The following is a 27709-nucleotide window of genomic DNA, read 5'->3' as shown; positions in this document are numbered from 1 at the left end:
GCAGACCCCAGAGGCCTTCTAACACACAGACAGCCCCAAGTGATTTGAAATGACTAAGCAACAACCAGCATTGTGGTCCATGAAACCTCACAGCTACAAGAGCTAAAATCAAGAAAGACAACATGTATAATACTGAAAATATACTTTATTATTAAGCGCATAACATGACAATTTACAAAAAGATGAATGAGTTTGAGATTAACCTCATAAGTACATGTACATGAGTGTTTGAGAGTTTCAGCATGTAAGTCCTGCATTTATACACATACGTTCTCTGACTATACGATTACAGAGCTGGACGCACAGCCCCAGTGTCACTAACAACAACACTGTCCACCAAACGGTGTGTTTCATCCTAAATTTCTTTGCAAATATCCTACTTTCTATCAGGAAGCAGATTGGGATTTTAGTCCTCTGAACATGTCTGAGGCAGAAATCTCTAGAGGGGCAAAAACATTTAGCCAAGAACACTTTCTTGTGCAAGTTAGCTGTTTGGAAAACAAGATTAAAACTCCTGGCCCCTGAAGGCTGTGATGAATGTACCCCACAGTGTGGAGGTGGGTGGAACAAACTACATGCTGGTAATTCTGATGTAGAGCTTTGGTTGTGCAGCTTAAAGTGTTAAAGGTTAAAGGATGTAGCGGGATGTATCGGCAGAAATGGAATATGTCATATTAATAAGTGTGTTTATTTTAGTGTAGAATCACCTGAAAATAAGAACTGTTGTGTTTCCGTTACTTCAGAATGAGCTGTTTGTATCTACATAGGGAGCAGGTCCTTGTCTACAGAGTCCACCATGTTTCTGCAGTAGTTCAGAACGGACAAACCAAACGCTGGCTCCAGACAGGGCCATTCGCGTATTCGCAATAACGACCAAAGTCAGCAGCCCCTGCACAACAGCAGTGTTAAAACACAGGGGGTTTTATTAACATGAAACTGGGTTTTTTCAGTGTTTTTACCAGTTTAAATTACTGGGTCTGTCTGTGGATAATTCAACACCCAGTAAAAACGTCAGGATCTTAAGTTAACAGAGAAAAAAATGTGAGCACATATTAGCAGGTGTCAGGCTGTCGTCCTGTCTACGACTCGCTGAACAGTGTCACAGAAACACCGATTTCTGATGTGAAACTGCTTTACTCAGCTCTTACTAGTTTTAATCACCACCAGGGGTCTCAACTGTAAAACAATGCGTAGGATCCATACTAAAATGGACACTCAGACAAAAGCCAAAAATGATGTGCGGCAAAAAATATTCAACAATTTCCACAATCAGGCTTCCACGTCATCATCTGCGTCGCCAATTTCCCGTCTCCAAAATGCTTATAAGCATGGGTCAAATATTCTCCCATCTAGTCTGTTTATATAGATCACAACTTGTGTGTGATTTATCCTGGCTTCATATGAGCAGAGGAAAACTGCTCATCACTAGGCTAATTTACACAATGTAAAATGCCATAGACTTGTGCTAATAATGTTAGCATGTTGTATTTGTTTGGAAAATGTGTCCAGATAAAGACAAGTGTTTGTCTGTGAATGCTGCGAGTTACAGTGAAGCTGAGTTGCGTACTTGTGTTTGAAACTGTCTCTATTAAGTCATGTTTAATGTGTGTTTAATGTGTGTTTTGAATCAACTGAACTTTGCAGCACTTCACAGAAACTCTGGTGCTGATGTGTAACTGCAGAGTGGCACAGACACATAGCTGCACAAGTTTGTTTGAGCAACACTTCATGAACATGAACACATGTTGTCAGAAGTAACTTGCTTAACTTTCTAAAGTAAAGAAGGACTAACATTAGGTCAGAACTATGCTCTGTAATCAGTAATAAATACAGAGTAACTTTACTTTACTGATGCCCAGAAGGGAAACACAAACCTGGCAGTGCAAACACTGCAGCACCTGGATAAGAGAAACCAGTCTCACCATGTTTCTTTTTGTCAGACTTTTCAGATGTAGCAACAGTGACAAACTCGGGGAGGACTAAGGATCAATTGTAAAGGCATGCTAAGCTAACTAGCTGTCAATAACTTTGTGTATTTCTTTTTTTTTTCAGTCCTATGCTAATTTAGTTGACTCTAATATTACTAAGGGAACTTTACCTGTTGTGAATATGTCTTCCCTCCCAGCAGCTCTGATTTCAGGATATATTTTGATATCTAAAGCTATCTATGTTAGCAGTCTTTAGTCTCCAGGCGATGCCAGTATATCGTACTCTGCCAGCAGCACAAAACTGTTCTCCCTGATTCTCCGGACTCGGACCAAATCTCCACACTCCTGAACATGGATGAGACCTCTCTCTCCTCTCCCATATTCTCTCTCCCTGTCGTTCAGCGTCACCTCTGTCCGTTTGCCACAGGCCTGGCGGTACATGTACCTTACCCCCACCACCAGCACCATGCCCAAGCCAGCTGAGCAGCCCAGCAGCATGCCCAGCTCCCACGCACTGTGTCTGGGGATAATGTCTGGATAGTTCCCCTCCTTATCTGGAGTTGCAGGGGGATTTGAGGGGCGTTTGGGTTTGAGATTAGTGTCAGTGTTGGGAAGGTTTGGTTTTAACTCGTGACCAAGATTTAGTTCGAAGTTTGGGTCAAGGTTTGGATGGGGTTCAGGGTTTGGGTGAACCACAGGTCTTGATGTTGGTAGGTTGAGGCTAGGCCCAGGATCAGAAGATGTGATGTGGTTCTGGACGGGCAACCTCTGACCAGGGGTGAGTTGTTGGAAAGGCACAGGGGAGGAGGCCGATGTCAGGGGGTTGTAGAGAGAGCGACGGGGAACTGGAGAGGGTCCTGGGAGAGGGGAAGTAGACTGCGAAGACACCATAGAAGAAGAGGTGGCAGACGGGTTTGTGAAATCCAGTGAGAAGGATGAAGATGTTGAGGTAGAGGTAGAGGTGTATGAGGAAGAAGGAGGGGATGAAGGAGAAGAAATGGAAGACACCGATGAGGAAGAGGAGAGTGCTGGAGAGATGGTGGTGAAAGATGGTGACAAATAGGTCGAACTTGTGATAGACTGGGAGGAGGCCATGGGAGTAGAGGAAGAAGTAGATAAAGAGACTAAGGAAAAGAAGGAAGCTGGTGATGGATAGTTGGAGGAGTTTGAGGAGGGTTTGGTAGAAGAGTTGAAGGAGGATGGCCTAGGGGAAGTTGAGGAAGATTGGACAGAGGGCAAATGAGGAGGAATGGAGATCGGCGTGGGAGAAGGTAGAGCAGAAAGGGCTGGAGCTGTTTTGACTTGGTTCTTCATGGAGGATGAAAAGAAGGAAGGTGAGAAAGGAACATGGGTGACAGAAGTTTGTATGGATACCAGGGTTGAACCTCCAGAGGAATAAAGAGGAGTGGTAGAGTGAACAAAGGAAGAGGCAGGAAAAGTATGGAGTAAAGAATTAAATCTAGACAGGCCGTCAGACACTGCAAAAGAAGAAGGAGTTGTTGAGGGAATGGATGCAAAGATTGGGCTCATGGTTTCAATCTTTGCCTGAGACTGAAAATCTTTGACCTCTGCACTGTCACCTGGTATTAAGGTTAGGTCAACCCTTGATGTGAAGGGCAGAGGGTTGATTGATCCAGGAGTTGCTGAAGATTGCATTTGCTTCCACCCAGAGCTCTGCGCCTGTGGTGCACCAGTTTGGGAATGGGGTATGGGCCACGTTTGGGACTGGTCCATTTGGAGAAAGCTAGCTTGCTCCTGAGGTTGAGTTGGGGTAGTTTGAAGCAGGGCTTGGGGATAACTGCTCAAAGGTTTAGGATGAGGAGGGCTGCTCAGAGGTGCAGTTGTATCAAGCTGATAGGGAGGTGGACTGGTTTGCCCTGGTCTAGCTTTTGGCCCAAATTGACTGTTTTCAGGCTCAGGTTTGGGTAAACTGCTCACAGGTTTGATGGGAAAGGACTGAAGGGTAGGAGCTTCGGATGGCTGAATGAGGTTTGGTGAAGGGGTTTGGATCTTGGAAAAGAGCTTAGCTGCAAATGACTGGTAGGGGGGAGAGGTCTGACTTGTACTAGATTGGGACTGGAGAGGAGGTTTGGATGGAGAGGTTGCCTGGTGAAAAGGGTTGGTTGAAGACATTTGGTAGTGGAGCAAAAGTTTGAGGTGAAGATTCTGAGGCAGAGACTGGTTACCCATTTCATCCTTGATTAGACTCAAGTGGGACCCAGTCAGGGCAGTCCTCCAGGGCTGTGGTGAGCTACTCTGAGTAACAGACTTAACTGAACTAGTTTGGTCCTGAATTAACTTTCTTGGGTGTTGAGATGTGGGTTTGAGCGTATTTTGGTTTTGGAAGCCATGAGTGGGTGATGGTATAGCTTTGGTGGTGGTTTCAGGATTTAATGTTGTGTCTTTTGTTCCAGGAATGGTTGGCAGTTCTGGATCCTGGAGGTTTATCTTTGCCTCTTTTCTTTGCATCTTGCCATCTTTAAGAGGGAGAAGGGAGGCAAGGGTCTGCAGCAGGGAGAGAGGACTGGTTGAGTTTTGGACTGTGATGTTGGGCAAAAGATTGGTAGCAGCTTCCATATCTGTAGCCTCTGCTATTGTATGAGTAAAAGGGTTTCCTGTGTCAGCGCCTGCCTCTTCAGTCACACCTGAGGGGGATCCTGAAGTTGCATATGGGTCAGTCTCACTGACTTTGGTAGCATTTTGAAGAGACCCTAAAGTCACAGGGCTGTTCCATTCATTGGCCTCCTGATCTGATGCCAAAGTCCCAGAGCTGTTCATCGCCAAGACGGAATGAGTGACTTCTGTTAGTTTTTCCTGGTATTTGTAGTCTTGGGTTCCACTGCTTGTTGGCGTAGGGGGTCCTAGGGTGGTCGGAAGGCTTGCCTTCTCAATTGTTTTTTTGATTGATGCTCTAAGGGATCCGAGGACTGTCAGGCAGCAAGGTCAAAGAACAGCAAGGTTTAAGGTATGGTGACATACAGACTGAGAGACAGAAAGATTGGTTGGTGTTTTGCTTTGGCCTGGAGTTACCACTTGTAACTAACTGAATGTAGAACTACAGGTAAACAGTCGGGTACAAAGCTGTCCATCAGATATTCTGTATTCATAATTTAACAAATTGCATACCTGGCAGAGCTTCATCTTGCTGTAGCACAAAATCTGAATTCTCTTCATCCACCTTTGTGATGTTACTCCCAATCCAAGGACTACGACTCCCATCATGCACCACGGCAGAGTCAATACCTGCCCAGTACACAAAATAAGACTGCACCACCGTGATGCTGGAATGACAAAGAGGCATCACTGAATAGTAAACAATAACCAAATATTCTGGCACAGTCTTACAGGAAAACATGAAATGGACACAACCTGTCAATGACGCATCACGTCATGGTAATATGAAAACAACGCAAATGCAAAGTCTACAATGAACTTTTGCAGTTTTGTTGAGTTTAGAGAAAAAAAAGTTAGGTTTAGGAAATGATCGTGGTTTTGGTTAACATACGTATTCTGCATAGTTATGTTAAGTACTTTGCATAGTTACATAGTTAGATGACTATGTTAAGTCATGTAACTAGGTTGACTTTTGATTCAAATAGGACTTGAACCGCAGTGTCCTGACTGAAAGTCCATGTTTCTTTGATCCATCCACCACCACCACCCCTCCCACCATTTTTACATGAACTTTCTTGCTCTTTATACTCAAATGATGTGTCCACCATGACAAAAGATCCTCGTTTACTTTGCATCGACATTCTTTTCGTGTTGACAACATGTGATTTAAACACATTTTGTGCCCTTGTGTCCATATCATGCATTTCTATGAGTCCGGGCTGAATATTCACATCAGATGAGGATTACCGATGATGTTTGGCTACATGTGTATTTACCAGTCTTTGCATGCTAGTTATGATTATGGTCATTTGTACAAATGGTAGGCGTACACTTACTAGAACTTGATGTCTCCCATGGGTGCGTCAGGAGCCTTCCACACAAATGACAGGTTTTTCTTCAGCTGTTTGTCAGAGTGTGTGAGAGTGTCACCCTCCGAGAGGCAGCGCAGGGTGTGAGTTCCAGGGGGAGTGAGCGTCCAGGAGCCGCCCAGCAGCACTGGGCCCACTCTCGTAGATCTGACCCCAGCTCCAACTCCAACGGCAGTTCTAGCCTTGACCCCAGCACCCTCCACACTGCGAGCCTGGAGCAGGAAACCCATGAAGTCCCGAGAGCTTCGGACGGTTACTGAGGACACAGGTATGGATTGATTGATTGATTGATGTGATTAATTGTCCCAGCAGGTAAAAGTGAGCTAGCTGTTAGTCGTTAATTAACAGTTAATAAGTGCCTGTAAATAACTGTGCTGACAAGCAGAAGTAAGTTGGTCCCTACTCCTTTTAACAATTAATCAACAGTTAACTAAAATCTGTGAATGACTGTAACAGCAGTTATCTTTGTTGTTAAGTGGTTAGTGGATTAATTAGTGAGTTAAACTATACTAACCTGTTACTAACTGTCCCGGCAGGTAAGAAGAGGCAGATGTGCGCAGGGTGACATGGCTGCGTTGTGGGTCCTGGGGTTGGGCGCTGATGTGGCCGGGAATCATTTCCCGACAAGAGACGTGGCTCGCACCGCGGGAGAATGACATGGTGGGCGGAGCCAAAGATAATAAGACCACACCCACCCCGAAACATTGGAGGGTAGGCTGCATGTCTACACACAGTCACTGCAAAGACAGACGGTGGAGATGATTCACTGGACTTTTCTTTAGCAAGCTAGAAAACCTGTTTTTGGCATGACGTATGCTTTTATTTTGAAAGAGACTGTATATAAAATTTCCTGTGAAAACGGAAGTGTATTTTGAAAACAGACAATGCATGCAACAGGCAGAACTTGACACGGTGTCCCAGAGCATCAACAACCAACACACCCAGAGTACCTTGCACGTCGTATGTGGACGTGGAAAGTCCACGACCAAACGTCAGTATGTGACGAGGTCGGAGTGAAAATGTGTTGAAGAAACGTTAACGGGGAAGGTGGAGAGTGATGGAAGCAAAAGTCATCCTAAAGCCCTGAACTCTACAACACAACATCAGAAACGTACCATGCCAGTAAAATCAGCCAGATGGGGCTACTGTGTGTGTGAATTGGCATATAGCTTACAAACTTAGCTAAAGCTAATGCTAACAGTAGCTCAGCTGTTCATGTCTGTTAGCTATGCCAGGCAGACACAGTGACGGGTTATATTTCGTATTACAAGCATCTGGTCTGAATGACAATCAGCAGGGCCTCTTTCGAGTGTAAATTTGTCCACAGGAAGTATTGTGTACCCTACCTCACCTAGAGCGATGAGAAAATGTATTACTGACCTTACGCTCAATGGCCTGTAATGGCTGTGTAAACACAGCACAGAGCGCCAGCGATCAGCTATCACAACAAAGAACAGAGGAGCTCGGATTACTGCACAGAACAGGAAACATTAACACTGCATTAACGCTGTGCATGTCGTATACAGAACCTTTAAATGTCAGTTCTAACTGTCGGCAGCTGACAGACAGGCGGAGTCATAGTATTACGCCTGCAGGGAGGAAGATACAAAGTCGACAGACTTGTTCCGTGGCCTACATGTCACCAGCAGACAGTGTGGCTCAGTTACACTGAAGAGTGAAGGACGACAGCAGTGTCTAACTGGACCTCCAGGTACGTTTACACACATGCTGTTAAATGTGCTGCAGATAAGCAGCTAACTAGCGTATAAACTAAAGTCCTCTAGTGTTTGTCAGGTGTGTTCATGTTCGGGAGTTTAATAAGAAGGAAACTGTTGTGAAGCTGCTGTCCGCTCTGCCCGTGATCATTTCTGATGATAAGGATGTGGCAAGCAAGATTTTAAAGTATGAAAATAAGGTCTTCATCTGTACAGAGATGAATTCAAATTAATGCAAAAACAGGGCACAAATATATAACAGATATTCTTTTTTCCTTTTGGTTTCTCAAAGGATAGCGCAGGACGAGTGATTAATGCTGCAGCAGACGAAAAATGCAGCTGGACTTTAATTAAAGAGCTCTTTACAAAATGAGATTCCTACCATTTGGATTAACATCTTACTGCTGCCATGAAGGTTGAGGACATTCTGGGCTGGTTGCAAATTGATATTTGTATTTCAAGGAGACTGTTACTGGTGCGAAGCTCTGTGACCCATGCCAACAGAATTACACCTAAATTTCCATATCCTATCATTTATTTTCTCACTCTGAGAAAACTGCACTGTGTTTATCCTGAGCGAGGACTCAAGTATTTGAAGAATGCGGCTGGCAGTATTTATATTTTTATTTAAACACCAAAACTAACAGTATGTGAGTCTGTCTCTTTTGGACTTTGCATCTGTTGCGCTCAGCCCGAAGCCAATTCATAAATCTTTAAAAACTGAATCATCAATACACATTTTGATTTCTGAAAAAAAAAAAAAGCCAAATAATTAGATAGGATTGTATAGACACTTGTACTGTTAGTAAACAGTATGATGTTGTTTTGGTGGGCGGAGCTTAGCTGGAGGAAAAAACAATTCTCCACAGACATTTGTTAGCATTAGCTAGCAAGTTATGTTGTCTTGTTTTAGACAATGGAGGAAGATGATGTGAGCGGTGTGTTCAGTGTCAAAGCGCACTCTGACACAAACTAGAAAGTTCATAAATTGGAAGTGCTACATTCAGACAGCACTTCCAATTTATGAACTTTTTACTGTCTTACTTGAATAAGTAAACTCTGACCAACGGGACCAGACTGGCCGACCCGTATGCTCTCACTCAGTGGATGGATGATGTCACAGGAAGCCAATCTTACAAAGGAGGACCACACTTGAACGCTTTCCTCCAGTTTGTCTTGCTATCCAAGCTAACGTTAGCTAACGTGCTACAAAAGTTAGCATTCCAGAGAAACCCAATATTCCTCTTAATCCCTCCCCAGTTTCTGATGAGGTGGACATGATAACTCTTAATACACATAACATTATTCATCCCACAAACTGGAGCGTTCATAAATTGGGGGCGCTGTCTGAATGTACCGTTATCCAGAGCACCGCACTCTCAGAGTGGCAGAGCGCACTCTGGACACTCTGTCTGTGGAGTGAATGTGTGATTAACTTGACCGTTTGTTAATTCATGTAGAAATATAACGCTCCGTTTCTTCCGAGTCTCCATTTGATCATGTGACGAGGCGATGAGATTAGGCACATAAATCGTAACTAGCGTGGACACTCGGGCTCATCGTTACTCCCTTATGCCATTGCGTGTTTATGAACTTTGTCCTCTACACATTCAAGCTCTCACAGTGAAAAAGCATCTTGACAATATTCAGATAACAATCATAATATTAACAACATCACTTACTCGTAACAGCAGGGCAGGAATTTCGCGAGGGCCTGAGATAACGTGACTTTCTTCACTCAGTATTGTGATGTCAGGAGGAATATTTATATTCCAGTGAGTTTTAAATAGTGACTTTGTTGTTGTAAACATGACTTATTACGCTTCTGTGCATTGATAGCTCTTTTTTAGTCTGTTGCTGCATCACGTGCCTGTGTATCTATAAATATATATATGTATGCTCGCTGCTAACAATGTGGCCCATCAACATGATCTGGTTTTGAAATGCGGCCCAGTTGAATAGTATCTGAATAGCTCTGCTGTAGTTTGTTTGTTTGTTAGCTATCTAACAACACATCAGAAATAATTGCAAGCCAGTCTTGTCCAGTGAATCAGTTATCATGTACACTCAAAAATATTTAAGATTGTTTTCCTATAAATACATAAACCTGGTTGTTCTATGTTTAAAACACATTGGGTTTATTAGTGCTACTAAATAAATCACATTATTACTTATTATACTCATTATTATTACTTGAGCTTGTTTTATTTATTCATTTTACAGATAGTTATACATCCTTAGTCCTTAAATTAAATTCATTATGGACGTGGACTTAAAATCATTGATTTATTGTATGGCCTTTGTGCCCTCAAAAAATTGACAACACGAAAGTCTAAGTGGCCTTGCCCCTAAAATGACGAAATTGTACATTGTTTTTTTTCTACATTTAATAAACAATGAAAATAAAACCAGTATATTGGTAAATATTAGCCAGACTTAATAAACAGTTAGTAAGATAGACATTTATGTCTTCATAAACCCTAAATCCTACCTCAACTTTTAATTTTCATTCCTTTTTGACTTGTTCTGTTTCCTTAACTTAACTTAACTTAACTTAACATTAACGTTCCTATTGAGTCAAAACAAAGTAATACTGGGCGCACCTATTTCCAAACAGATGCATAGCAGAGGAGTCTTTTTTGCATTCTTACAAACAACATGTTACATCAAGCAAATATTACCCTCTAAATAATGAATGTAAAAATGAATGCATGAATGAATGTTGCATCGGGGAGAGTCAGAGTGAGCATCCTTACCCTTCAGGACGCGCAGAAAAGAATCACGTCCTCCAGAGTTTCCAGTTTAGTTGTTGTGTTACTGCGGCTGGAGAAGATCCTGTGTGAGTTTAAAGTTTGTTTGAAGCCTGTGAAGTTTGGGGGGATTTTTTTGGGGTCCAGGATGTGGAGGGAGGAGGGAGACGTAGAACCAGAGCACATAGAGCTGCAGGTCGGGTACCAAAACACATTACATGCAACTGTAGAAACAAATCTTTTAATCTTTTAATATCGAAAAAGGAAATGTAAAGTAGTACGTGTTTGTGCGTGAGTATGGAGGCCAAAATATTTATTTATTTATTTTGTCCCAATAATTTAGCATGAAACTATGTTCACCACAATTTGTTAGACAAAATCATGAAATATAAAAGGTATAAAAAAAATATAGATAATATAAATATCTAAATATAAAAATGTATAAAGTCCAAAAAAATCGAAACATATTAGAAATACAATCACAGAAAACAAAGAAAAGTGGCGCACTGGTGCAGCTGAGAAGGTGGATGTTAGACATTTTTGTTTGAATTATAATTAAAGGAAAACTTCAACCCCTAAATGATCTTTTGTTTATCAGTTACTCAGCCTGTGCTACAATGAATTCATGAACAAACCTTGTTTTTCTCGCATACCTTCATGGTGAACGAAGAAACTGATAACATTTTGGATGAATTGAAGTCGGTGTGGTCCACGATTAACCACAGTAAAACTACATCAAAACATCTGTTTACAAACTCTCACACAGCTCATGCCGTATTATCCACGTCTCATTTATCCAGTCACACGTTCATAACTTTACAAACACGTGTATTTTTGCGAAAGCAGCAATATTTAAAAATTCTGCTTTCGACAAAGCCAGACTCCAACGACAAAAACAATAATTTTACCTTGAGCTGCTGCCTCAATAACCATCAACATGACGTCAGAAAGATGTTGACCTCCTACATTACGACAGACGTGAAATTTTGGTCTGGTCGACCGTATTCTAAATGTCTAACAATGTTTGAATTTCACGTTAACTTTATGGTCGTTGGTAGATGTTGGGGTTTGCTGTCCATACCTTACGAATAAATGTTGTTATACTATTTCCAGATGATGTTGGTATGAGACGTTTAGAAAACTTAAGCCCAACATTTTAAAAAACAACGTAATCTGTATCTGTTGTCAGTATTCTACGTTAAATCCACGATGGCCTTAGAAGTGCTCTTGATGCTGAATTTTGCCAAACAATACCGGCAACCCAACGGCTATCACGTTGATACAAAAGACGGCTTTTTGCATTGGTGTCTGACACTGGAAGTCGCTGACCAAGCGCCGGTTTATGACGACTTTGGAGTGAGGCCCTGTTAGTTTGTGCGTTTGTCTTATTGTACGATGTTGATAAATCTGAACTAAACCTTGTAAACACAAGGACGTTTTTGACTTTGATTCATCAAGAATATTTCCGTTTTTGGATTCTTCGTTCACCACGGAGGCACGCTTTGAAACAACTGATCAAAAGAGCTGAAGATTAATTTTATTAATAACTAACTTATTGATTCATTGACCAGTCCTTTAATCTATTATGCATAAAGTATGTGTATTTCTATCTTGAGAAAGTACGGTCCGGCCCGGAGACTGTAGTGCAGGTGGGATTTCAGCCCTCGGGGTGTTTGTAATACTCTGTGACAGAGTTCATAAATGTTCTACACCTGCCTCCTGCAACATGATGCCAGGTTTGTGTGTCACACTGTCGAGGGAGAGACACTCTTTTCTAGTGGGGGTATTTCTGTGAGATTAGGACTCCACCACACACACACACACACACACACACACACACACACACTACCAGGATGCACCCCAGCTGTAGCCGCCTCCCTCCAGGATGTCCCAAACATCTCGACCCACCTCACTCCCTTTGTCTCTCCATCTTTGTTAAGCAGAGCTGCAGGGACATCTGCTGCGTCTCTGTGAGAGCCAGAATGTTGTCAAACTTGTTTCAAAAGGAGGGATGACACCTCTCCCCTGTCTCTGTAAAACAAACACCTTGTTTTCTGTCATTACAGTTGTGTTTTTATGAACTCTGGGAGCAGTTTTATCAGACTATGTAAAAGAGGGGCATTCAAAGCTGCTCCCACCCACAGAAACACGTCTGTCGTACTGAAAGACATCAAACTGACCTTAGGTGGGTGAGCAGAGACAGCGTACACTTCACTTTTATGAGCAGAATATAAACATTTAAAATTGTTTTAACACATTATAATGTACTAAGAAGAAGGTATAAGGACATATGTTATATGTCATATGTATGTGTCAAAAATGTAACTTCTGCTGGGAGGTGATGAAGGATGTACAGCACAGCAGCTGTAAATCACTGTTAATGATGTCTGAAGACAACCAGTGAGGGGCTGTTCACTTCTTATCAGAGGAGCTGGGGTGTGACTTTTTTGAGCCTCCCTAAGTCTTTTTTTTAGTCTTATTGTAGTCATGTTGTGTCTCTTTGTGGTCTTTTTGTCTCTTTGTGATCTTTTTTGTCTTTTTGTACTTGTTTTGTGTCTCTTTGTGGTCTTTTATGTCTCTTTGTAGTCTTTTTTGTCTCTTTGTGGTATTTTTTGTCTTTTTGTACTTGTTTTGTGTCTCTTTGTGGTCTTTTTTGTCTCTTTGTGATCTTTTTTGTCTTTTTGTACTTGTTTTGTGTCTCTTTGTGGTCTTTTTTGTCTCTTTGTGGTCTTTGTCTTTTTGTACTTGTTTTGTGTCTCTTTGTGGTCTTTTGTGTCTCTTTGTAGTCTTTTTTGTCTCTTTGTGGTATTTTTTGTCTTTTTGTACTTGTTTTGTGTCTCTTTGTGGTCTTTTTTGTCTCTTTGTGGTATTTTTTGTCTTTTTGTACTTGTTTTGTGTCTCTTTGTGGTCTTTTTTTGTCTCTTTGTGGTCTTTTTTGTCTCTTTGTGGTCTTTTTGTGTCTTTTTGTACTTGTTTTGTGTCTCTTTGTGGTCTTTTTGTGTCTCTTTGTGGTCTTTGTGTCTCTTTGTAGTCTTTTTTGTCTCTTTGTGGTATTTTTTGTCTTTTTGTACTGTTTTGTGTCTCTTTGTGGTCTTTTTTGTCTCTTTGTGGTCTTTTTTTGTCTTTTTATGGTCTTTTTGTACTTGTTTTGTGTCTCTTTGTGGTCTTTTTTTGTCTCTTTGTGGTCTTTTTTGTCTTTTTGTGGTCTTTTTTGTCTCTTTGTGGTCTTTGTTGTGGTTTTGTAGTGATGTTGTGTCTCTTTGTGGTCTTTTTCATGTCTCTTTGTGGTCTTTTTGTACTTGTTTTGTGTCTCTTTGTGATCTTTTTTGTCTCTTTGCGGTCTTTTTTGTCTCTTTGTGGTCTTTTTGTGTCTTTTTGTACTTGTTTTGTGTCTCTTTGTGGTCTTTTTTGTCTCTTTGTGCTCTTTGTTGTGGTTTTGTAGTGATGTTGTGTCTCTTTGTGGTCTTTCTTGTCTCTTTTTGGTCTTTTTTGTCTCTTTGTGGTCTTTTTGTGTCTCTTTGTGGTCTTTTTGTGACTGATTGGTCATTCTATATTACCTTGTTAATCCTGATGCATCAGTGTTAGAGCAGCATGTTACTGTTGTAGCTGCTCCAGGTGGAGCCAGTTTGAACTATTCAGTCCAGTGGTTCCCAACCTGAGGGGTGGGGCCTTCCCAAAGGGTCACCAGATAAATCTGAGGGAGGATCATATCTTTAGCTCTTATTTCTCCTCTCTGTCTTTCTCCCTCTTTGGTAATTTGACGTTGAACAGCTCTTTAAATGAAACCATGAGAGAAGTTTAGAAGGGAAATGTCTCTTTTTGTGGAACTGCAGATTGAGAACCTCTGGTTAAATCTTTATCTCATGCACACATTGTAGGTGGCAACAACCACCTACAATAGGTGAGTCCCCACTGGGCCCTGTCTAAAGACAAGACAACTAAAGTTAGTCGCTTATTTGTATTGTAGGCTCAGGGTTTGTGATTCCAAGGAGGTACAGCAGCTGCCAAACCTTGTCATATACAATTGACGCCCACAGCAAGAATGTAGTCAAACTTGAATCACACCATCATGGAGAGGACGTTGTCAGGGATGTCCCGAGGTGTCGCTCGAACGTGCCCCTCTTCTGAGCTTTGAGCTTTCAGGACTTCAAACTGAAGTGCAGAGGGAGTGCGCAGGGCTAAAAAGGTCAGGTACCTGATATAATCTCATCATATGTTGTTTTATGTAAAATCCTAATTTGAGAAGTAACTTAAGCCGTAAGTATAAGTGCAGTAAAAACACTATTTATCTCTAAAAAGAATAGGTGGAAGTGTAAAGTTGTGTGGGCAGAGACAATCGGCCCCTGGGCACAGACATGCAGAGGGCCCCACTACTACATGGGAACAAGACACACAGACTTTGTGGTGGTTACCTTTTTCTCTGTTACTGTTTTGTGTCTCTCTGTTATCATTATGGGCCTCTGTGTTGTCTCTCTTGGTCTTTTTGTGTCTCTTTGTAGTTGTTGGTTTTTTTTGTCTCTTTGCAGTCATTGTGTGTCTTTTTGTTGTTGTTTTGTGTCTCTTTGTGGTCTTTATGTGTCTCTGTATTTGTTTTATGTCTCTTTGTGTCTCTGTAGTCATTTAGTGCCTCTCTGTCTTCATTTTGTGTCTTTTTGTAGTTGTTTTGTGTTTCTTTGTGGTCTTTTGTGTCTTTTTGTTGTCATTTTGGGACCCTTTCTTGTCTTTCTTGTGTCTTTGTAGTCGTTTGTATATCTTGGTAGTCCTTTTGGGTCTCTGTGGTCTTTCATGTCTTATTGTAGTTGTTTTATGTGTCTTTGTTGACTTTTTTTGTCTCTTTGTCACCTTTTGTGTCTTTCTGTGGGGCCCCTGAGCTTGTTCCAGGGAGTCCTGTTCAATAATCCATCTTTGTAAAGTCGCATAAAATGGAATTATTGAGTAAAAGTACAACTACCTCACAAACTGCACTTCAGTACATGCATTTAGTTACGTTTTACTTCTGCCATTTCCAGCGACTTAAACTTCTATTTCACTAAATTTCAGACAGACACACTCTACTTTTCACTCTCCTATGTTAATGGTTATTTTGCTGATTAACATGTTTAAGTAAAAAACATATAATTATCTTGTAATTAAAGCTTTTAAGAGTGTTTTTACATAAATGTGTTGGTACTCTCACTGAAGTGAAGGACCTGATTTTCCTCCACATACTACACATGAACAAATCCTTTCCGTGTGTTATAAACATGTGCAAATCAGTTAGGAGCAGGTTTAAAACTGTTTGTAAACCCATGCTGAGGGTCAGTGTCTCATTTTGGACCTTGGACACAGGACTTTGACTAAATGAGTGAAGAAGTTCATCTCTCTGGCTTTCAGGAACAACAGAATGAAAGCTGATGAACAAAGTCGGACCTCACCAATCCAAATATGACAACATCAACAGAGCTTAATGAAATATTTGCACAGATGAAGACAACGGATGTGATATGATGCGACACTGTCACCTGTCTGATCACATGACACACCTGGTGGAGGTGAATCGTCTGTATTTATGATCGAGCAGTAACTGCTTCCTCGTTTTCCCTCTGCACTGACGGCAAGAGCATTTTTATAGACTTTTTTTTACGAGAGTACCTTGGTATGGTGGGTACTTCAGAGGTACAAGGTTCAGGCTGGTCATCAGTGCAAACAGAGCAACAGGTAGGGTTTTCCTTCACGTTTCCTTTGGATCAACTTTAGTTTATGTTTTGGGACGTAAACTGTGTATAGAGTCAATTATGATTTTAAAAACGAACCAGAGTATATTGTTTTATAGATGCGGCACAGTTTTGACATTTGTCACTCTGTTTCATGCATGGCACATTTCATTTGTAAAATCCAGATTATATTCAGGCAAAGATTGAATCTTAGAAATTAAATTTGTCAAAAAGTTGTGACGGGAGGAAATTTTTAAGACATGTTAAAAAAAGAGGATAAAGTGATGCGCAGTAGTTCCTACTCTTATCTGAATACTTAATTTCATGTGAAGGAGGAAAAAATACAGTTAAATAGTTCAGCCTTTTGTGTAGCGAGGCGGTAAATAAAGGTGTGAAGGTGATGTGCTGGATGAGTCACTGACTTTGGCTCTGATCACGCAAAGTGTTTCAGCAGCTGGAGGCGGCTTTTTGTTATTGTTTTTTTTTATGGGAATGAGGTTTTTTTGCTCACAGTTTTTGCGCCTTGCATTTCTGCGCTCTAGGTGCCTGGCGTTTTTGCCGGAGCGCTCTGAACTCCTCGAGTAAAAACTTCAACTCATTGCGGAAAAGTGATCCACTTCATCTCTTTATCGTCATCTTTTTTTTCCATTGTCTAACCAGATGATCTGCGGGCCTTCTGTGGAGGTCAAGTTTTTCATATGTGAATTTCCCCAGTGTGGGATCAATAAAGTTTATCTTACCTTATCTTACAGCTGGTAAGCAATGGAGGAGAAACTGGTGGTAGCAGTTGCTGGATACTCAGAGCTGTATGGCCCAATGACAGACAGCAGGTTGTCAAACTGCCCCTGAGTCATCCTAAAATCTGCCTGTAAACATCCATGATGGAGGAGAAGCTCCTGGACCAACTGGTGGTACTCCCCATGATCCAGCCTCTTTTTTAGGGTCTCATGTACCCACACAGATCTCTGTTTATCTGCTGACAGCCTCTCACCCTCAACCAGAGCTACAGACAGTACCCTCTGCCTCAACATGGCAGGAACTAAATACTGATTAGTGCGTGGTTGCCTGGCAACAATGAAAAAGCACAGGAAGTGTTTTGTTTTTGTGTTTTGTTTTTTTTTTACCAGTGGCATACAATTAAAGAAAAATAGAAAAAGGCAGTGTGGTGCGCCTCGCGTTTTGCAACCTGCAAAGCGCTTTCTGTGTGATCGGGGCCTCCAATGACTGCAGTTATACGTAAAAGTTCCTCTTTTTACAAAGCACAAATACAATATTTTTCAAACCATAACACACTGTAGTTGTCGCGTACATTTCGTAGAAAGCTTGAAAGCTTAAAAAGTTGGCGTGCGAGGTAAAACAATGCGGTGGTACTTTTTAATATGGGGACAAAAATTTTGTTTGAAGATTCATTTCTTTATTTGTACAGTCATGTTTTAAAGTTGGCTAAGTAGCTAACTGGCTTCGCTAACATGGCTAAATACGCTTTATAACCGTTGCTATGGGAGACAAATTAATAACAATCAGCACTGACTTAAAAGTGATTGTCATTGTCACATGATTGAATGCTAAAATGCAAAAATATTTTTTGCCTGAGATGTATTTGTTTACTTGTACAGTCATAATGTCATAAAGTTAGCTAGCTAACTAGCTCAGTCGAACATGCTTCAACAGGCTTTTTAGCCACTACTGGAGACTAATTAATAACAGTTGGAATTGGATGTGAAAATCATGATCTGGTGATATTGAATATGTGCACAAAAATATATTTGGTCTGAGATAAATTGGTTTACTCATAAAGATAGCAAACTATCTAAAGACCTGAGATACGAATTTTAGAACACCTCATTACGTCACGTGGTAATGGCAGGTAATGTGTTAAATTACGTGGTGGTGGCACGGTTGGGAGCCGTCTGGAGCAGCAAAACATATTTGAATAAAGCTAACAGCCTGTTAAATCTTTAGCCCTTTTTAAACAGGAATTGTGCAAATTTGCAGGAAAGCCCAATCAGTCTTTTTTCAGCATTGGCAGTATAAAAACAAAATCGGGGAGTGCAGCAAAATGCCGCCTACCTACTTTTGTTTATACAGAATGTGCCTTTTTCGGGGCAATGGGGGGCGTGAGCAAGTAACAAAACATGTAGCTCAGCGTGTGACGTAAACAGTGACGAGGGAAGGAAGCCGCGGCTGGTCAGTCCTTCGGCGATTCTCTTGTTAGTCGGCCCGTTCTTCACCGTCCCCGTCATCTGACGGTTAATGGCCTCTTCATTTGCGAGGACAAGGAGGGCGCGCAATTCCTTGTCTCCCCAGTTGCTCATCTTTACAGTGTCTGTCAGGTTTGCGTTTCCCTCTTGCTACTAGCTGCTCGCTAATTCCTGCTATCAGCTGTTTATCCAACGCCAGTGGGTCGCACGTGCGGCGTCATCAACAGCTCCTCCCACAAGTCTTCAACAGCCCCTCCCATGGCGGTCTGTTTAGACTAAAGAGGTTTGGCCAATATGTCTACCCTACGAGGCGGAAAATTGGGCGCCTCAGATCAACTCGCCAATCCGCCTCTGTGTGTATAAACGCTCACAGCTTGCCGGCAAAATGGCCCAACATTCACAGAAAATCTGTCAGTGTAAGAGGGGCTTAAATTTGCCCCATCAACACTGCAAGTAGAACTAAAAGGTGGCTCCTCTGCAGTGGGCGATATGTAGTTATTTAATACTTTAACTTTGCAGTGTTGTTTGTGTGTGTGTTACAGGTGGATGATGGCGTGCGTGTTGGTTTGTCTCCTTCTGGATGTCCTCCTGATTGGGCTGTCTGCCTCACTGTCATCTTCAGGTGAGAAAAACAATCAGATGGAAACTTCTCCAACATGCTAAGTTTATGTACTTTAATACGTATACCTGAATCATTTATCAGAAGGGACGGAGCAGGCCTCTCCATGCCCACCTCGATGGCTCCTGTTTAGGCAGAGATGCTTCAGTTTCTACCCTGTGTGGAGCTCCTGGAGCACTGCTAATGTAAACTTAACATAAAACACATTTTAATTTTGATTCAAATTTTAAATGGCTTCTAAAACAGTTTAACGTGTGTGTGTGTGTGTGTGTGTGTGTGTTAGTCTCTCTGCTCTCAGACAGGAAGTGACCTGGTGTCTCTTCACACACCAGAGGAAAGGCAGTTTGTCCTTCAGCTAGCAAGCACACACACTCCTGTGTGGCTGGGTGGATACCAGGTACAACAGGTATGATAATATTAAATAAATAAATAAGATACAGTACTTGTGTGCAAAAATCTTGATTTATAAACTTGTTTAAAATAAGTAGTTAAATAAAAAGTACATTATTTCCCCTCAGGATGTAGTTAAGTAGAAGTATAAAGTGTCATGAATACAAAAGACTAACCTCTCTCTGTCTGCTCAAGAATGGCTCTTGGTTTTGGAGTGACGACTCCCTGTTCAGGATCAACAGCTGGACCAATCAGAGGCAGGGGAATACCAGTGAGGGCGGGGCTTGCCTAGCAATGACACCAAAGGGTAAACAAAAATAAATACATACATTTAAAAAAGATTTTTAACATTGAATAAGTGCAGTATTGTAGTTAATAGCTGGATTATCAGACCAAAGCTCTGTATAAAATATAGCTAAGATAAAATAAAATGACAAACAGTTCTGGAGGCAGAATTTGAATTAAGTTAAACTAAATTTATTGCTTGCATTACAAAATAATTATTGTTCTTTAAGAAATACAAAAATTAAATTTAAAAACAGAAAAGAATAAAAAAGAAATATAATATTCGGTGTAAACAAACCGTAATGTGTGTATATTGTGTTTAGGTGGAGAGCTGCACAGCGCCCCCTGTGGAGAGCTCAGGTTCTACATCTGCTCCACCAGATCCGGGTAAGCTGAAAACAATGCTGTGTTATGGCAGCTTTGAATGTAATATGTCACATTTGATCCAAGCGGCCACCTCATGGGCTGAAAAATGAAGCAAACGCCGAAGCTGCAGTTCCTCTAATGGCCACTTGAGGCTGGCTCCACAAGTGAGTCAGTCCCCATAGACTTGGTGAGGTAACATCACGCAACTCCAGATTCACACGGTACACTCTGCTTGCATAATGTAGTGTATCCTTTTTATGAACTTCATCTTAGTTTACTTCCTGTCAACTCTAAAGTGACGTTACCTTGACCTCCAACCTAAGTGATGTAAGTGCTTTTTCATCCTTATGTCAGTTACTGCACTTCTCACAGTTAGTTTTGTACGTATCGTTAATTGTATCATTAATTGTGTTTGTGATCATTTAATAGCCCGTCGGCAAGCCTAGCTAGCTACTAGAATAAAGAAGCCATCAAGTTAGTGAGGGGGGTCAGCTCTACAGATCTTTACTACTCTCTTCCAAAAGACTGTATGTCGGTCACTTTAAGTTTTGGCAGCTCTTCCAAGGACAGAGTGTAAAAAAAAAAAAAAAAAAGCGCTATAGTGAGCTCATGTTAGCTAAGCTTCCAGTGAACACTTAAAATCAAAATGTATGAAAATAAAGACAGAAAGTCCTGATTTGTGATGATCATCCATGAGTCAGAACCTTTAGATCGTGTCGTGACCTGGCTCATGAGGCAAGAGTTCAAGATCCAAAAGCTAAACTAAAAGTAATTTATTAACCAGACTATTTACAGTTCTTAATGTGTCCCTGAGTAACATTGCTCTTTATTATTAACCCAAACATCTCTTCTGTTGATCTCCAGCTCTACTGTCTCCTCCAGCAACAGCAAACCGGTTGGGCCAGGTGAGAGTGTACCTGTTGCTCTAACAGTATCTATGGCACCCAGTTTAAAACAATGCAGCTGGGGCCCGAAGACCAGTTCATTCTTGACCTTGCAAAATTTGCTCCTAATTTTAATACATGGAGCTGTTTATGGAGTTCATGTTTGCACTGGGTTTGCACTCATCAGTCAGTACAGGTCGGCCATTTTGAGGGAGAGGGACGCAGATTTCCTCATTTGTGCCGTTGACAACTTTAAGTTTAAGTCTTAAGTGAAGACAATAAAAGCTTTTTTTAACTTTAATTTCACAGATACGAAACAATAAACTGTGAAGCCTCCACAAAAATAGCATTTTAAGTCTTGTGTGTGATTTATCCTGGCTTCAAATCTCTGCTCATCACAAGGCTAATTTATACAATGTAAAATACCATAGGCTAGTGCTAATAACATTAGCATGTTATATTTGTTTGGAAAACGTGTTTAGTATAAGACAGTTGTTTAGTCAGTGAACCCTGTGAGTTGTAATGGAGTCGAATTTTGGAACGTTACTTTTGTTAAATGTTGTTGTTGTCCCCGGCTTCATATGAGTAGAGGAAAAGTCTGCTAGCTGCTAGGCTAATTTATACAATGTAAAATGCCATAGGCTTGTGCTAAAAGCATTAGCATGTTGTATTTGTGGGGAAAATGTGTCCAGATGAAGACTACAGTGTGGCATTAGTACTTTTCCTTGAGTGAAGGATCTGAATACAGTGTTGGACACATAACAGTCGTGTCTGTTTCCTCTCTGTCTCTCTCAGGCATCGTCCCCGGTGTGAGTCTGTTTGACGTTTTGTGGAGTTACAGCGACATGTTGGCAGAGGAGATTCTCCGCTCGTCCTCCTTCATCACTGAGCTCCGGTCCGGCCAACTGTCACAGCGCTGCTACACCAGCTTCACCCAGCAGGAGGCGCTCTATCTGCACCGAGTCAGCAGCACCCTGGAGGTCAGAGGTCAACACTTTTGTCTTTCTGTGTTTCTGCCTCTTTTATTCCGACTTTCTGTCTGTGTTTCTGTTTGTATTTCTACCTGTTCATCTGTTTGCAGCGCTGTTACCTTCTGTCTCATCAGTCTGAGGTCTGCTGCTCTCTGCACCAATTATTACTGTGCTAATGGCGTTCACTTTACCACTGAACCCTGCCTCCTCTGCTTCATCTTCTGCTAGTTCCATCTCCTGATTCCAGCATTGTTGTGCAACAACTCTACTCTGCACTCAACACTTCTTGCATCGTACCTTCTTTTACTTTGTGTCAGAGGACTTGTAACACGTCCTCTTCTTCCTACAGTTCATCTTTCAGACACTTTTGTCTCTCTCAGCCTCTCAGACTTTTCAAGCGATTTTCAGCTCCTTGAGTACAAAGAATTTTCACAGTGACTAAGTGCAGCTTTGAAATTTCTAAATGTGCTTTTCATCAAACACTGTACGTCTCTTTTTAATTTAAACGGCAATATATTTTACACATTTTTCATATACAAATTAATTAATTAATGGATCTTGACATTTTCTTTTCTCTTACTGTGTCAAAAAACCTGACTGATTTCTCACCTGATGCTTCTCTCGTTGCTATGGAGGCCCATTCGCGCCAATGTGATTAAAAAAAAATATATAGATAATATAAGTTAGTATAATGACAGGATTACTTGAAATTATGACAAAGTATACTCAGTCATGATTTTGAGATAGTATTTTTTTAGATACTACTTCATTTTTTAGATACTAAGTCATTATTGTAATAGTGCGTCGTTATTTTGTGATACAAAGTCATTATTTTCGAGATACTTAGTCATTATTTTTGAGATACTAAGTCATTATTTAAAGATATTTGGCCATTATTTCTAGATCATAACTCAATAATTTGAAATACTGGGTCATTATGCTTTACATACGGAGTCATTTAATACTAGGCTAAGTCATTTTTTTTAAAAAAAAAAATACTAACTCATTAATTTTGAGATACTTAGTCATTATTTGGGTATTAAGTCATTATTTTGAGAAACTAAGTCATCATTTGGGTATTATGCCATTTTTGGGTTTTTTTGAGATGCTAAGCCATTACATGGCATTATTTTTTAGATACTAAGTCATATTTTTAAATACTAACTAGTATTTTTAGATGCTGTCCCATTATTCTGAGATACTAAGTCATTATTTAAAGACACTTAGTCATCGTTTGGGTATTAAGTCATTTTTTGGAGATACTAACTAAGTCATTTTGGGGATATGAAGTCATTAATTTAAGATACTAAGTTATTATTTTAAGATACCCAGTAATTATTCTTGAAATACTAACTCATTATTTTAAGATACTTATTCATCCTTTGGGTATTAAGTCATTATTTTGAGATACTAACTCATTATTTTTGAGATACTTAGTCACCTTTTGGGTATTAAGTCATTTTTTGGAGATTCTAACTATTTATTTTAAGATACCTAGTCATTATTTTTGAGATACTAATGCATTATTTGGAGAAACTAAGTCATTTTGGGGGTATTAAGTCATTAATTTAAGACTTAACTTTAAGAATTATTTTATTCTTGAAATACTAACTCATTATTTTGAGATACTAAGTCATTATTTGGATATTAGGCCATTTTTGTACTAATATTTTGATATTAACTTTGTGTTTTGAGACTCTAACTCATTATTTTGATCAAGTTTCTCACTATAATGACTTCCTGGATCTTTTTTTTTTTCATCACTTGGCAGAAATGGGCTTCCATACCGTCACCAACATGTCTTGTTGCTCCAGTGGGAGGACATACTGTTCTCTGTATTTCCTCCTGTATAAATCATAAGAAAATGATTTGAGCTCTGGTTTGAGTGACTTGATGTTTGCTCTGTGCTGTAAATATGATTTTGTTCCCCAGGTGAACTGGTGTGACTGGTCTGGTGATATCAGTGTCTTGTCTCTTCCTGCAGGCCCTGATTAGTCGTTTACAGGAAGCAGATGACATGAGATCACTGCTGCTGGACACACTCAAACACTACAACTGCAGAAACCAGGTGAGACACACAGAATAAATCAGATGACTGTCATGTTAAAGACGTCTTAATTGCCTCCTCCTCCTCTTCCTCCTCCTACAGAGCCTCCTTGCTGTGCCTCCCCCACAGTGGCTCCACCACTCCCTCCAGTCCTTCCACTCAGTGGTCCAGCAGGAGCCAGTCTACTGGCTGGTGGCTCTGTCGGCGCGGGCTTGCTTCCGTCACTTCCTGTCCAGGAAGCTGCTCTTCTCTGAGCTCAGGCCTGGTGCCCAGCTGGTGTCTGGGGCCGAGGTTAATGCCAGTAACCTCCCCCAGGAGTGGAGAGAAGACACACTGTGGGAGGTCACCTGGACACACAGGTAACAATCATAACACACTGTACATCACAATTAGAGGGTTTTATTCTGAAAATGAGACAGCAGCCATTTGAAATAGATAACTCAGTGGTGGAGGAAGCAGGAAGTTTACTGCAGTAAAAGAACAAAGTATTAGCAGAAAAATGTACTTTAAGTATCTTCTTTCAAAATACACTTCTGTTTTCACAGGAAATTTAACGTTTACATCCAGTCTGTTTCAAAATAGAAGCACTACGTCTGTACGACACTGCAAATTGATGTTTTTTTTCCCCTTCAACAACATAAACACGTGGTTAGGTTTAGGAAAAAAGAGCAGGGTTTGGCTTTAGAATCTGACGGAACGTGAACACTGCTCCCTCTCGGGCTCTGATACGGTGCTTGTTAAAGTTGCTTAGCAACCTCAGACGTAACCTGCCGCCACGCTCTTGAAAGCTGGAACAAAAAGGCCTTGCGGTTTCCAGGCGGTTAAAGACGCAGCCTGTGTACGGCCCCTTAAAGGAGCACGTCTCTTATCTTACACGTTAAGATCAGTTTACTCATCATGGTTAGTGCAGTGAAAACGTTTGTCTGGAGAGTAGGACAAAGAGACAGTCAGTGCGTTTACATGCACGCAGTAGTTGAGCTAAGCTCATAGCTTGGCTAATCAGTCAAGTCGGACCTCTTGTCTTGTCTGAGTATATGCAGAAGAGAAAATCGAATTTCTGACCATGTACGTCTGACTCCACCTCGATAGGCGGTGCTGTGTCCTTTTTAATATAGTGCGCATTGGACTTGTTCTGATTCTTGTTCAGAAATGTTTTTAAATAAATCCGCGTTTCACGTTTTCGTACCATCTATAAACTTCAAAATGTTTAGCTAATTTAGCTGTCGGAGCATGAATATAGTTTCCTCGTCCGTCCAGAAGTGCATCTTCTGCTTCTCAGTCGCTATGATGTTGGTTTGTTTTTTTTTTTTTCCGGGAGTTACTGCACTGCTGCTACGTCATCTCCTTCTTCTTCCGGGTGAAAGCCTGTGAAAGAAAAAGTGGTGCATGTGCAGAATGCCCAGTCCGACTCCAGTTGGACTAAAGAGATACATGCAGCAATAGTTCGATTTTCAATCCTATTATCTAGGTGTGTTAGTCGAGCTATGGTTAGTCCAATTTCAGTCAGACTAAGCTGTCTACATGCATTTAAAAGTCTGGTTTCAGTCAGACAAAGCCAATAATTTGATTTTCCCAAGCTGCATGTAAACGCACTATTGAGTTGCAGTATGGGAAATGTAGGAGCCATCATTTTTGACTCATTCGAGGGACTAACAGTCAGAGCAGTTCTGCTGCATCATTTTTTACTTTTCTTGTGTTAAAAAAACAATTAGCTGATTTACTGGGGAGAATATTTGCTAGGCTAGCTGTTTCCCTCTGTTTCCAGTCTCTATGCTAAGCTAAGCTAACCAGCTGCTGACTGTTATTCATTAAAAATTCATTTAACTGTGTGACAGGTACAGAACGGTGATAGAGGAACACCAGGATCACATGGACGTGTATAAAGCCATAAACATATTCAGAGAGCAGATGATGAACCAGAAGAGTCTCTACAAGGCCGTGTAAGATCAATCTGTCCATCTGAGAATGTTTCCTGTCTGCTGGTCAGTGTGCGGCCTTTAAAACACCTGTGTCTCTCCTGCAGGACCTGTGATGAAGAGGGTGATAGATGAAGAAGAGGAGGAGGGCAGCAGAGTAGGGCTGCTGATGAAGGTGAGTCTCAGCACTGAAAAAATATTAATCTAATGTCATTTAATTAAGTTTGTGTTCATTTTTATACATATAGTCAGTTTTTAACATTATTTAAAAGGAGTTATACTACTCTGTAAAAATACTCAGTTACAAGTACATGTACTGTATTCCAATTTTACTTCAGTACACAATTACGGCAAGAAAATGCAGGTAATATTGTCAGTACTGGTAAAAGAATTGGTAGTTGAAATTGTAAGTTTAGTAAGAGGTAGTTTAAGTTCTTGCAGATTGAGAGAGAAACTTTTTGAAAGGATGACTTAGTATACCACAACATTATTTTAAGATACTAAGCATTTTTTTCCAATGTTAAGTAATCATTTTTTTGAGATGCTAAGCTATTTTTAGACACTACATCATTTTTTAGATACTTAATCATATTTTGAAAAGGTGCTGATTCCCTAATGACCATTATTATAATAGTAAGTTAACATTAGCTGATTTGTAAAGTGAGTCCACTAAGAATCACAAAGACGGTACTTCCGGTCAATGTTTTTCAGAATAAAATCATCATAGATAGAGATTAGCATTAGGGATAAGATCTCGTAATTATGATAAAATGTGTCAACTTTTCTGTTTATTCAGCGAATGCAATGTGCTTCCGTGGATACATACGGAAGCTCAGACAGGGAAGTGTGAAAAACAAATTCTGGTGATCCATTTGTTTGATCTAAACTGTTTTCTCTTGTTTGATTGAACAAGTGAAAATAAAAATAAAAAGATTTAGCCAGGATACTATTGCTAAGTTTTTCAAATTAATTTTTTTTTAATTTTAAAAAAACCTAACTAATGTTAAATAACTTGTCAACACGTGATAATAGTATAAGTGTTTAGAGTGCACTGTCTCTACCTGGAGCTCGCATCAACAGAGCCTGGGTTTGTTGAAGGTGGCAGTGCTGTTTGGGCTGAGAAAGCCATGTGTAAGTAAGGTAAAGGAGGTTGTTGGGTTGGTGCGGGGAGCAGTGAGACCTGGCATTAGGGGAGTGTCTCTGTAACTTAGACAAATAATCCTGTGATTTTTTTTTTTTTTTAAACCTTACAAAACTTTTTTTTGTATCCACCTGTTCAATTAAATTTCCTTTAAGACATTTAATGAAATAAAAACAACATATTTGTTATTTGTTATTATTTTTCACTTGTTCTTTAGTCATAAACACAGGGGAGAAAACAACTTTGATCAGACTTTGAAAAAGGATCACCAGAATTTTTTTTTCTCCTTGCCTCTCTGGGCTTCCGTAGTTAACCCCTCTCATGCCTATCTCAATCTCTATTTTCAGTATTGTTCCAGACAAAAGCAACAGACTGAAACAGAGCTCTCCACAAGAATAATCTCTTCTACAGTTCACACCACCTGACGCCCCAAATGGTGAATTTAAAGCACTGCTATTTTTATTATAAGAGGTAAAACCATTTTAAAATTGTATTAGTGTGTTTGCTGTGTATTTATATTCAGAAATGTAAACCTCTCGCCTTCCTCCTCCTCAGACAATGATGGATGGTTTCTATAATGTCATAATGTTTGTTTTCAATTAGGAAACCACAGTGACCTTATGTGAATGACTAGAATGCAGCACAGGCATGTTACATTTCATGATAATCAGTACCTTCTTATGTTGTTGGTAACTGTGATCATCTGCCTCTGCTATTACAGTATAAATCAAACTTCATGTCTTTCTGTTCGTGTTTGTTTTTGTCGATGACTTCCTGTTGAGTTCACACACTGTCAATAATAAAGAGTCCTTAAAGTTCA

At 40.5% G+C, this 27709-nt stretch overlaps 2 protein-coding genes across 3 annotated transcripts; one reads left to right on the top strand and one right to left on the bottom strand.

Annotated features, from left to right (window-relative positions):
• Positions 1-304: 304 nt before the first annotated feature.
• On the bottom strand, positions 305-10477 carry LOC125884253 (mucin-5AC-like). Its single transcript, XM_049569148.1, has 6 exons — positions 10383-10477; positions 6426-6648; positions 6108-6167; positions 5879-6038; positions 5055-5209; positions 305-4855 (listed from the first exon to the last, which is right to left on the bottom strand). The coding sequence occupies exons 2-6, from the start codon at positions 6631-6633 to the stop codon at positions 2181-2183; spliced, it is 3258 nt and encodes a 1085-aa protein (XP_049425105.1). The 5' UTR covers positions 6634-6648; positions 10383-10477; the 3' UTR covers positions 305-2180.
• Positions 7539-27709, top strand: LOC125883397 (uncharacterized). Of its 2 annotated transcripts, none has more exons than XM_049567654.1 (13): positions 7539-7622; positions 18813-18892; positions 18974-19074; positions 19173-19295; positions 19475-19586; positions 19888-19951; positions 20795-20835; positions 21610-21794; positions 23770-23853; positions 23935-24191; positions 25668-25772; positions 25856-25923; positions 27237-27709. In XM_049567654.1, exons 2-12 carry the CDS (start codon positions 18817-18819, stop codon positions 25881-25883), a joined length of 1176 nt encoding a protein of 391 aa, XP_049423611.1. In that variant the 5' UTR covers positions 7539-7622; positions 18813-18816; the 3' UTR covers positions 25884-25923; positions 27237-27709. The 2 variants fall into 2 exon arrangements, with proteins under 2 accessions (XP_049423611.1, XP_049423612.1); XM_049567655.1 differs by lacking the exon at positions 7539-7622 and adding an exon at positions 15968-16073.

Source organism: Epinephelus fuscoguttatus, linkage group LG23, assembly GCF_011397635.1.
Source record: "Epinephelus fuscoguttatus linkage group LG23, E.fuscoguttatus.final_Chr_v1".
In the NCBI taxonomy this organism is placed as follows: Eukaryota; Metazoa; Chordata; class Actinopteri; order Perciformes; family Serranidae; genus Epinephelus; species Epinephelus fuscoguttatus.
This window is presented reverse-complemented; position numbering and strand designations above follow the sequence as displayed.

Coding starts and splice junctions, on each gene's coding strand:
- LOC125884253 (XM_049569148.1), bottom strand. CDS start 6,633: ATGCAGCCTACCCTCCAATGTTTCGGGGTGGGTGTGGTCTTATTATCT. Junction 6,168..6,425: donor GCCGGGACAGTTAGTAACAG/GTTAGTATAGTT, acceptor CTGTGTCCTCAG/TAACCGTCCGAAGCTCTCGG. Junction 4,856..5,054: donor GCAAGATGAAGCTCTGCCAG/GTATGCAATTTG, acceptor GCTGCCTGACAG/TCCTCGGATCCCTTAGAGCA.
- LOC125883397 (XM_049567654.1), top strand. CDS start 18,817: ATGATGGCGTGCGTGTTGGTTTGTCTCCTTCTGGATGTCCTCCTGATT. Junction 23,854..23,934: donor ACTACAACTGCAGAAACCAG/GTGAGACACACA, acceptor CTCCTCCTACAG/AGCCTCCTTGCTGTGCCTCC. Junction 25,773..25,855: donor AAGAGTCTCTACAAGGCCGT/GTAAGATCAATC, acceptor TCTCTCCTGCAG/GACCTGTGATGAAGAGGGTG.